The sequence below is a fragment of the Neovison vison genome, chromosome 6 (genome assembly GCF_020171115.1).
Source record: "Neovison vison isolate M4711 chromosome 6, ASM_NN_V1, whole genome shotgun sequence".
NCBI classification, from domain to species: Eukaryota; Metazoa; Chordata; class Mammalia; order Carnivora; family Mustelidae; genus Neogale; species Neogale vison.
Genome location: NC_058096.1, coordinates 125411471 through 125423617, shown reverse-complemented (window position 1 = coordinate 125423617; position 12147 = coordinate 125411471). Strand labels below are relative to the sequence as shown.

The following is a 12147-nucleotide window of genomic DNA, read 5'->3' as shown; positions in this document are numbered from 1 at the left end:
TGGGTACCTCCTAACCCAGTGTTTTTTTGCTTTTTGTTTTATAATAGAATAAACATGAAAGAAGAGGGAGAGATGGAGATCGAAAGGGAGAGAGAAAAAACACTTTAAAATCTGAATAATTCCGAGCTCTTTCCTTTCTTATGACACATTCAAGCAGACATCACCTTCTCTATCTACCCCCCAAGTTATTATATATCCTTTCCCCCAAGAAAGCCACCTGCAGAATACCTCATCTGTCGCAGGCAGCCCACAGCATATTCTCTCACGTACTGATCTGGATAGTTGAAATCTAGAAGCTCTAACGCCTCCCGGGGGGGCAGTTTAGGCCAAATCTGAAGTAGTGCCTGAAGCTGTTGAAAAATTAAAACTGGTTCAGAAATTATAGGGGAGAAAAGTAATCTATTTTTCCTTGACACACAGGAGCAGAGATGGGTCAAAAGAAAGGAAAAGCATACTTGCAATTACTGAGGCCTCAAACCTCCACTCCTGTTAATGTGGATTAGTAAAGACTATCTTTGTTGAAATATTCTATAAATAAGCAATGAAGTACTTACCTGGGAATAGAATGATACACCGAATATAATCATTAACTATTAAATAACTTTTCAAAGGAAAAAAGAGAGAAAAATGATCAAGAAATACTTAAAGGTAAAATTCAAAGTACAAATATAAGTACACACTCAAGATAATGACAGGCAATTTACATATAAAAAGTTCATTAATAACTCAACATAAAATTATTTTGAGGGAGCTTATTTCCAGTTCTTAATACTTTTAAGAATATCTATCACTGGGGCACCTGGGTGGCTCAGTGGGTTAAAGCCTCTGCCTTCAGCTCAGGTCATGATCCCAGAGTCCTGGGATGGAGCCCCAAGTCAGGCTCCCTGCCTGCTTGTGATCGCTTGTCTGTCAAATGAATAAATAAATAAATAAATAATCTTTTTTAAAAAAAGAAAAGAAAAGAAAGAAAGAAAGAAAGAGAAAAAAGAATATCTATCACTTAACAGATTTTTTTATTGACCATAACAAGTTTACACCCTTTAAATCATAGTAAGTGACTAAAAAGAAATAGTTTATTTTCTATAAACAAGGTAAAAACAGCCAGTCCCCTATTTACAGATGCCACTTAGAAATAATCTAGACAGAATAAAAAGGAATCCCTCCACAGGGATGAGTGGGGACTGCAGTGGAAAATGGAAAAGAGATGGCAGTAACTGGAGGACTTCTCTCAACAGACTGCCAACCTCACAGTCATACTGCAAAACGTGGCTTAAGAATATCTGCTGTCTAGCTACCTTGTCGTTTGTCATTTAAGCTTTTATGAGACTTGGGCTTTGAGAACTAAATAAAAATCATTCTTATTTTATTATTTTAATTCTACTAATTATTCAGCCTCTCTCATTAATTAGGTCAGGTGCCAAAATAGGTCAATAATACTTGAATGAATATCTACAAGCTGTTTATTTTCTCATATCAAGCAAATTTTACCTCACTAAAGATACTTTTTAAAAATTGATTTTTCTATTAATTTCACATTTGCAGAAAAAATAACCTTTGAATAACTTTTAACAATTTGATTATATTGCTATTATTACTAACTACTAACTACTAACACAGTTATGAAATTTGATATTACAATTTACATAATTATATAAATTATTCAAATACAGTAAAATATTAGTTTAACTTTTTCTTAAATTTTTGTTTAATTATTCTTAAACTTGTGTAAATAAAAGGAATAAGCTTTATACTTGCTCTTTTTATGTATATAGCACATAAGCACATATATACATATTGTACATAAAAAGACAAATACTTACCCATGGATCAAAATATCATGGGGATGGGGCTATTAGGGGAAAAAATGTCTAAACAGGCTCCTAACAGAGGCGACTGGGTGGCCCAGTTGGTTAAGCATCTGCCTGTGGCTCAGGTCATGATTCCAGGGTTCTGCAAGCCAACCCCATATCATATATGGCTCCCTGCTCAAAGGAGAGTCTGCTTCTCCCTCTCCTTGCTTCTCCCTACCCCTCCCCGCCACTCACACGTAAGCACTCTTTCTCTCTCAAATAAATAAACAAAATCTTTAAAGGGTGGGAAGTGCTCCTAAAGTGTAAAAAATTTTGACACAGTTTCAGGAGAATAGGAATTAGTTCCTCTTTAAATGTTTGGTAGAATTCCCCCGGGAAGCCATCTGGCCCTGGGCTTTTGTTTGTTTGGAGATTTTTAATGACTGTTTCAATCTCCTTACTGGTTATGGGTCTGTTCAGGCTTTCTATTTCTTCCTGGTTCAATTTTCGTAGTTTATATGTTTCTAGGAATGCATCCATTTCTTCCAGATTGTCAAATTTGTTGGCGCAGAGTTGCTCATAGTATGTTCTTATAATAGTTTGTATTTCTTTGGTGTTAGTTGTGATCTCTCCTCTTTCATTCATGATTTTATTTATTTGGGTCCTTTCTCTTTTCTTTTTGATAAGTCTGGCCAAGGGTTTATCAATTTTATTAATTCTTTCAAAGAACCAGCTCCTAGTTTGGTTGATTTGTTCTATTGTTTTTTTGGTTTCTATTTCATTGATTTCTGCTCTGATCTTTATGATTTCTCTTCTCCTGCTGGGCTTAGGGTTTCTTTCTTGTTCTTTCTCCAGCTCCTTTAGGTGTAGGGTTAGGTTGTGTACCTGAGACCTTTCTTGTTTCCAAACTCATTTTATGAGGCCAGCATCACCTTGATCCCAAAACCAGACAAGGATCCCATCAAAAAAGAGAGCTATAGACCCATATCCTTGATGAACACAGATGCAAAAATTCTCACCAAAATACTAGCCAATAGGATTCAACAGTACATTAAAAGGATTATTCACCACGACCAAGTGGGATTTATTCCAGGGCTGCAAGGTTGGTTCAACATCCGCAAATCAGTCAATGTGATACAACACATCAATAAAAGAAAGAACAAGAACCATATGATACTCTCAATAGATGCTGAAAAAGCATTTGACAAAGTACAGCATCCCTTCCTGATCAAAACCCTTCAAAGTGTAGGGATAGAGGGCACATACCTCAATATCATCAAAGCCATCTATGAAAAACCCACCGCAAATATCATTCTCAATGGAGAAAAACTGAAAGCTTTTCCACTAAGGTCAGGAACACGGCAGGGATGTCCATTATCACCACTGCTATTCAACATAGTACTAGAAGTCCTAGCCTCAGCAATCAGACAACAAAAGGAAATTAAAGGCATCCAAATCTGCAAAGAAGAAGTCAAATTATCACTCTTCGCAGATGATATGATATTCTATCTGGAAAACCCAAAAGACTCCACTCCAAAACTGCTAGAACTTGTACAGGAATTCAGTAAAGTGTCAGGATATAAGATCAATGCACAGAAATCAGTTGCACTTCTCTACACCAACAACAAGACAGAAGAAAGAGAAATTAAGGAGTCAATCCCATTTACAATTGCACCCCAAACCATAAGATACCTAGGAATAAACCTAACCAAAGAGGCTAAGAATCTATACTCAGAAATATAAAGTACTCATGAAAGAAATTGAGGAAGACACAAAGAAATGGAAAAATGTTCCATGCTCCTGGATTGGAAGAATAAATATTGTGAAAATGTCTATGCTACCTAAAGCAATCTACACATTTAATGCAATTCCTATCAAAGTACCATCCATCTTTTTCAAAGAAATGGAACAAATAATTTTAAAATTTATATGGAACCAGAAAAGACCTCGAATAGCCAAAGGGATATTGAAAAACAAAGCCAATGTTGGTGGCATCACAATTCCGGACTTCAAGCTTTATTACAAAGCTGTCATCATCAAGACAGCATGGTACTGGCACAAAAACAGACACATAGACCAATGGAACAGAATAGAGAGCCCAGAAATAGACCCTCAACTCTATGGTCAACTAATCTTCGACAAAGCAGGAAAGAATGTCCAATGGAAAAAAGACAGCCTCTTCAATAAATGGTGTTGGGAAAATTGGACAGCCACGTGCAGAAAAATGAAATTGGACCATTTCCTTACACCACACACAAAAATAGATTCAAAATGGATTAAGGACCTCAATGTGAGAAAGGAATCCATCAAAATCCTTGAGGAGAACACAGGCAGCAACCTCTTCGACCTCAGCCGCAGCAACATCTTCCTAGGAACATCGCCAAAGGCAAGGGAAGCAAGGGCAAAAATGAACTTTTGGGATTTCATCAAAATCAAAAGCTTTTGCACAGCAAAGGAAACAGTTAACAAAACCAAAAGACAACTGACAGAATGGGAGAAGATATTTGCAAGCGACATATCAGATAAAGGACTAGTGTCCAAAATCTATAAAGAACTTAACAAACTCAACACCCAAAGAACAAATAATCCAATCAAGAAATGGGCAGAGGACATGAACAGACGTTTCTGCCAAGAAGACATCCAGATGGCCAACAGACACATGAAAAAGTGCTCCATATCACTCGGCATCAGGGAAATACAAATCAAAACCACAATGAGATATCACCTCACACCAGTCAGAATGGCTAAAATCAACAAGTCAGGAAATGACAGATGCTGGCGAGGATGCGGAGAAAGGGGAACCCTCCTACACTGTTGGTGGGAATGCAAGCTGGTGCAACCACTCTGGAAAACAGCATGGAGATTCCTCAAAATGTTGAAAATAGAACTGCCCTATGACCCAGCAATTGCACTACTGGGAATTTACCCTAAAGATACAAACGTAGTGATCCAAAGGGGCACGTGCACCCGAATGTTTATAGCAGCAATGTCCACAATAGCCAAACTATGGAAAGAACCTAGATGTCCATCAACAGATGAATGGATCAAGAAGATGTGGTATATATACACAATGGAATACTATGCAGCCATCAAAAGAAACGAAATCTTGCCATTTGCGACAACATGGATGGAACTAGAGCGTATCATGCTTAGTGAAATAAGTCAAGCGGAGAAAGACAACTATCATATGATCTCCCTGATATGAGGGAGTGGTGATGCAACATGGGGGCTTAAGTGGGTAGGAGAAGAATCCATGAAACAAGATGGGATAGGGAGGGAGACAAACCATAAGTGACTCTTAATCTCACAAAACAAACTGTGGGTTGCTGGGGGGAGGGGGGTTGGGAGAAGGGGGAAAGGTTATGGACATTGGGGAGGGTATGTGCTTTTGGGTAAATTGGAAGGGGAGATGAACCATGAGAGACTATGGACTCTGAAAAACAGTCTGAGGGGTTTGAAGTGGCGGGGGGGTGGGAGGTTGGGGTACCAGGTGGTGGGTATTATAGAGGGCACAGCTTGCATGGAGCACTGGGTGTGGTGAAAAAATAATGAATACTGTTTTTCTGAAAATAAATAAATTGGAAAAAAAAATTTTTTTTGACAAATATGGACTTAAAGGTAAGAAACACCTACCTCATACCACTTTTCATCACTGATGGGATTCCCTCCCCGCTTTGCCCAAGGTCCTAAGGGACCAGAAATCCCCATTATGGATGGGGGAAACAGGGAGACCATATCCAAGGTCTGAAACAATAGTTTAAAGGTTAAACTATGCTGTGAGTTAAAAACAGCTCTACTATTGGAAGGAAGTTGCCTTTGGTAAATTTATTTACAATTATTAAAGAATTAATTTATATAAATGTAAAACGAAATAAAATATCAAAACTTACTACTTCAGTTTGCATAAAGCTAAGGAAGTGAATAGGGAAGAGAAATCTGATTCAATGATATAAATAATGAAAACAGTGCTAATTAACTACCTGCCTTCTGCAAAGCCTCTTGAAACCACTTCTACATTATTATTTTCCTGTGGCTTAATGGAGGACTACTCTTTTTTTTTTCCTCTTGGGGTGGGGGTGGTGGAGAAAGGCTTCTATAGGATTTTCACCCATGGCTTATCCCTCTAGGATCAGAATACAAATTTTACACCAGACTTCTGGCTCTCCACTTCTTAAGGTAGTCAATTTACTAAAAATACAGTTTATTCATTCTTTTGTATCCATACACTTTTTATTCCAACAACTTTTTTTTCTTTAGACTACTAAAAATAGGGATTAGGATTGGCTAATCCTAAATTGAGGATGTTAGTTTTATCTGAAAACAACGCTTTAGGTTACCTCTTGGAAATGAGATAAGTGTGCCAAATTCCAAAATGTAAAAATTTATATCCCCATGCTCATATAAAGAAATAGTAGCAGTAACTGGGTGGCTCAAGAGGTTAAGCACTGGCTCTTGATTTTAACCCAGGTCATGACTGCAGGGTCCTGGGATCCAGCCCAGCATCGGGATTTTTTGCCCTTAGTATTCTCTCTCCCCTCTTCCTTGTCCCTCCCCTACTTGCATGCTCTCTCTCTCTCCAAAATAAATAAATCAATCTTTTTTTTTTTTTTTAAAAAAAAAAAAAAAGGAAAAAAATATTAAGCAAAAACTAGCTCTTTTTTTTTTAAAGATTTGAGAGAGAACACACAGGCATGCTAGTAGGGGGAGGGGCAGAGGGAGAGGTTCCTCAAGCCCACTCCTCACTTAGCATGGAGGCTGAAGCCCTGGTGGATTTCACAGCCCATGAGATCATGACCTGAGCCAGAACCAAGAGTCAGTGGTGAACAAAATGAACCACGCAGGCGCCCTTCGTTCTGTTTTCTGACAGATGAAACAAGAAACCTCTCTCTCAGTATCTTTTAAGAGTACAGCAAGAAATTTCTTCTAATTCTTTTTTTTTTTCTTAAGATTATTTATTTATTTATTTTACAGAGAGAGAGAGAGAGAGACCACAGGTAGGCAGAGAGGCAGGCCGAGAGAGAGGGGGAAGCAGGCTCCCTGCTGAGCAGAGAGTCCGATGCGGGGCTCGTCCCAGGACCCTGAGATCATGACCTGAGCAGAAGGCAGCAGCTTAACCCACTGAACCACCGAGGCGCCCCGACTTTTATTTTTTTTTTTTAAGATTTTTTTTTAAATTTATTTGTTTGACAGACAGAGATCACAAGTAGGCAGAGAGGCAGGCAGAGAGAGGTTCCCTGTGGAGCAGAGATACTTGTGATACTGCCTACTTGTGATTTCTGTCAAATAAATAAACAAAATCTTAAAAAAAAAAATACTGCCCACCCAAAATCAATGTTAAAAACTGATCTAAAAGGTTTACGCTCTAAAGTATTAGCTTCTAGAAATAGAAGTAATTTTCAAACAATACATATTCATTTTAGAACAGTCAATGCAAAGATTAAAGTCATTTTAAGATTAAAACTTTGGAGCTCACTGATGAATCTGTTAGAAATAATCCAGAACTTACTACATGCAGGCTGTAATTATAGATGATTACACCAAAAGCAATGTTTTAATTGTTCTTAGTGGAAGATACAGGAAACCTATCTAGAATCTGGGAATTTAAAATCTTGAACTTTCTAGTCTGTCATTTAGAGTATATGTAAGAGTTTAAAATCTGAAAACTTCTCTTATTATAGGAAGTTATCCAATGTATGGAGATATCCCTGTATAAGAAAGGACAATTTACATGAGTTCAACCATATATGTCCCCAAAAAGAATTACAAAAATTATGTTCTGTTACCTGAGCAACATCCTCAAGTTTATTCCACTTGATTGACAGCAGTAATTTTGGCAGTGACTGTGGGAAATTCTCTCTGCAATCTTGCCGCAGAGTCCAAATAAGATCCATTTCATTCTCACACAATTGAGACAAGGGATCCCTGTCCAAGATTTCTTTTAGTACAGCAAGAAACTTTTTTCCACCTCGACTCTAAGAAAGTAAAATTTCTCATTTATTACATAATTTAATTCTATGAACATCACTGGCAAACAATTAACAAAACTATATATAAGGAATTTATAAACAATTTATAAGCTTTAAAATAAGATACTAAAGATATAATCCCTTAAAAAAATTAATAAAGATGGATGCCCTTTTCATAAGTTGGTAGCATATTAAATTTGTAAGCTAAGGATGAAATAAAGTATTCTCAAAGAGTTCTAAAAAGGGGGTTTCCCCTTCCTGTTTCTTTAAAAATCCATGCAAACGCTAGGTGGCAGAATTGCAATTTGGATTAAAAAGTCCTTTATTATTTAAATTGATTTCTTTCTATCCTTCCATTTTAATTTTCAATTGCTATAAACAAATCAACAAAGACAAAATAGACATACTAGGTTTTTTCTTTTTTTAAGAGTTTATTTACTTATTTGTCAGAGAGAGAGAAAGAGCAGAAGCAAGGAGAGTGACAGCCAGAGGGAGAAGCAGACTCCCACTGAGCAAGGAGCATGATCCTGGAAGGACCCTGGGTTCATGACTGACTCAAAGACGAGACGAACTGAGCCACCCAGACATCCCCGAACGTACAAAGTTTAAAAAAAAAAAAAAAAAAAGCATAAGTGTCTTGTTGGTTCAGAGGCATTAAAACCATTTAGATTAAGAACTGAATCCTTGGGACACCTGGGTGGCTCCATGAGTTAAAAGCCTCTGCCTTCGCCTCCAGTAGTAAGGCGGGATCAAGCCCCGCATCAGGCTCTCTGCTCCTCAGGGAGCGTGTTTACAGCCCCTCCCTCCCCCGCCTGCTTGTGAGCTCTGTCTGTCAAATAAATAAATAAATAAATGAAATCTTTAAAAAAAAAAAGAAAAAGAACTGAATCCTGGCTAAAACTAAACATGAAACAAATATCATTATCCCATTTTCTTCCCCAATTTGTACAAGAATAGACTAAAATAATGAAGATGGCCAATCTACTTTTTGGATCTACACTCTGAATTGTAGCAACATTAAAAGAAAGAGATTCATTTCCTCATACTTAAAGTAGAACTATACTATTTGGGCCAAAATACATTTAAAACAAAAACAAAACAGGGACACCTGGGTGGCTCAGTCAGTTGAAGGCTGGACTCCTGGTTTTCAGCTCAGGTCATGACCTCAGGGTCAGCGATTAAGCCTTGTGCTGGGCTCCCTATTCTGTGGGAAGTCTGCTTGAGATTCTCTTTCCTTCTCCCTCTCCCCCACCCAACTGCTTATGTGTGCATGCTCTCTTTAAAATAAATAAAATCTTTTAAAAAAAACAAAAACAAAAACAAAAACCTCTCCCGGGGACGCCTGGGTGGCTCAGTTGGTTGGACGACTGCCTTCGGCTCAGGGCGTGATCCTGGAGTCCCGGGATCGAGTCCCACATCGGGCTCCCAGCTCCATGGGGAGTCTGCTTCGCTCTCTGACCTTCTCCTCGCTCATGCTCTCTCTCACTGTCTCTCTCTCAAATAAATAAATAAAATCTTTAAAAAAAAAAAAAAAGAAAAGAAAACCTCTCCAGAATAACCAGGCAAGATTCTGTAAAATCGTATATTCTATTATTTATAATTTTGTACTTGATGTTTCTAAATGGAATTTCATATAAGCATTAAAATAGTCATGCTAATTTTCTAAAGTAATGAGATTCAAAATAACACATATGTACAAAAGAATGGGGGTTACGATTATCTACATAGATGTCTATGTAGGAAATCTGAAAGAACCAACAAAAATATTACTGGAACCAATGCATAATTAAAGCAAGACTGTAGGACACGATTTAGTAAACAAAAGTAAACTGCTTTCCCATATATCAGCAATAAACAAGTGGTTTTTGAAATTAAAAATCTAGTATCACTTACATTAGCACCCCAAAATATGAAAACTTAAACAAAATATGTACAAAATCCATATATAATGAAAATTATAGATCTCTGATGAAAGAAATCAAGTAACTAAATAGATATTCCATGTTCATGAATAGGAAGATAGTATATATGTCCAAAATTAGCTCTTCTAATGTAATCAAGAGATTCAATGCAAACCTCATCAAAATTTTATAGATATTGACAAATGGACTCTAAAGTTATATGGAGTGGCAAAAGACCCAGAAAAGCCAACACAATACTGAAGAAGAAAAAGGTGAAGGACTGATACTACCCAACTTAGTAAAAATAAATGTGAAATATCAAACTATTAAACTCCCAGAAAATAACACAGGAGAAAACCTAGATGACCTGGGGTTTGGCAATGACTTTTTACATGTTAACACCAAATGCATGACCCATCAATAAAAAAACTGATAAACTAACTACTTCATGAAATTTAAAATTAATTGCTCTGTGAAAGACACTGTCAAGAGAATGAAAAGACAAGCTACAGACTGGGGGAAAACATCTGTAAAGACTTATCTGATAAAGGACTGTTATCCAAAATAAACAAAGAACTTTAAAAACTTAACTATTAGAAAATAAACCATCAAACTAAAATACGAGTCCAAGACCTGAACAAATACCTCACCAGATAAGATACAGGCATAGCAAAGAAATATATGAAAAGATGCTTAAAATCCTATGTCATCAGGGAAATGCAAATTAAAACAAAAGTGAGGTAAGACTACACACCTATTAGAATGGCCAAAATTCAGAACACTGACAACATGGAATGCTGTCAAGGATGTGGAACAACTGTTATTCACTGGTGGCAGGAATGTAAAATACTACAATAACGCAGAGGAAGACAGTTTCACAGTTTCTTACAAACTAAACATACTCTTACCATACAATCCAGTAATCACGCTCCTTGGTATTTACCAAAAGGAGCTGAAAACTTATGCCCACAAAAAACCTGCACACAGATGTTCAGAGCAGCTTTATTCAAAACTGTCAAAACTTGGAAGCAACCAAGATGTCGTTCAGTGGGGTAAATGGATAAACTGTAATACACAGAATGGAATATTATTTATCACTAAGAGGAAATGAGCTTTCATGCCACAAAGACATGGAGGAACCTTAATTCCTGCTAAGGGAAAGAAGCCAGTTTGAAAAGACTACAAACTGTATGATTCTTTTTTTTTTTTTTTTTTGGTATGATTCTAAATTATACAAAATTTAGGACAAATTATGAAGAAAATAAAAATATCAGTGGTTGCCAGGGTAGGGTGGGAGAATGAACAGGCAGAGGACAGAGGATATGCAGGATAGTAAAAATACTCTGTATGATATGATAATGATAAATATGTATCATTATACATTTGTCTAAACTCACAAAGCACACAACATCAAGAATGAAACCCAAGGTAAACTAAGGACTTTAGGTGATTATGATGTGTCAGTGTAGGTTTCTTTTTGGTAACAAATGTACTGCTGTGGTGAGTGATGTTAATAATGGGAAAGGGATGTGCATGTGAAGGGACAGGAATATATGGGAAATCTCTGTACTTTCCTCCCAATTTTGTTGTGATCCTAAAACTGCTCTTTAAAAAATATATTCTTGGGCGCCTGGGTGGCTCAGTGGGTTAAAGCCTCTGCCTTCAGCTCAGGTCATGATCCCAGGGTCCTGGGATTGAGCCCCTCATCGGGTTCTCGGCTTAGCAGGGAGCCTGCTTCCCTTCTTCTCTCTCTCTGCCTGCCTCTCTGCCTACTTATGGTCTCTGTCAAATAAATAAATAAAATCTTTTTAAAAAATAAAAATTTTTTTAAAAAATCTTATTTTACGGGGCGCCTGGGTGGCTCAGTGGGTTAGAGCCTCTGCCTTCGGCTCATGTCATGATCCCAGGGTCCTGGGATGGAGCCCCGCATCGGGCTCTCTGCTCAGCAGGGAGCCTGCTTCCTCCTCTCCCTCTGCCTGCTTCTCTGCCTACTTGCGATCTCTGTCTGTCAAATAAATAAATAAAATCTTTAAAAAAATAAAAAATAAAAAAATCTTATTTTAAACATACATACACACACGCACAAAGACTATGATTACAGTGGTTTTATATTCAGATCCTCAACCTAGAAAGAGTATGCTTTATTTTACAGGCTTGACTGGGTTTCTCTGAAAGTTACCATCACAAGTCATTGGAATTTGAAAATCAAACTCCTACACTTACACATCTTGAAACCTGTTACTGCAAACAACACAGAGTCTAAACTGTTCATGTCAGAGAAACAGACCACTATTAAGTTAAATATGGCAAAACCCAACAAACCTACTATAATTTTGTGAATCAAAATTGGACTCTACAGACCTACTCTAAGTAAATATCCTGAAGACCTAAGAGTAAACGAAGAGGGGAGAATAGAGGGTTAGCTGTATAATTGTACTATGATTATTTACTGAGCTATGAAAAGCATAACACTGAATAAAGCCAAGGTAA

At 37.2% G+C, this 12147-nt stretch overlaps 1 protein-coding gene across 1 annotated transcript in view; it reads right to left on the bottom strand.

Annotated features, from left to right (window-relative positions):
* The window catches only part of PIK3CB (phosphatidylinositol-4,5-bisphosphate 3-kinase catalytic subunit beta), a 201611-nt gene that overhangs the window by 51509 nt on the left and 137955 nt on the right, over positions 1 to 12147 (bottom strand). Inside the window, exons 13-14 of the mRNA XM_044252261.1 lie at positions 7574 to 7762; positions 229 to 350 (exon numbers count right to left, since the gene is read on the bottom strand). Coding sequence (XP_044108196.1) covers positions 229 to 350; positions 7574 to 7762 — 311 coding nt within the window. The remainder of the gene's footprint in view (positions 1 to 228; positions 351 to 7573; positions 7763 to 12147) is intronic.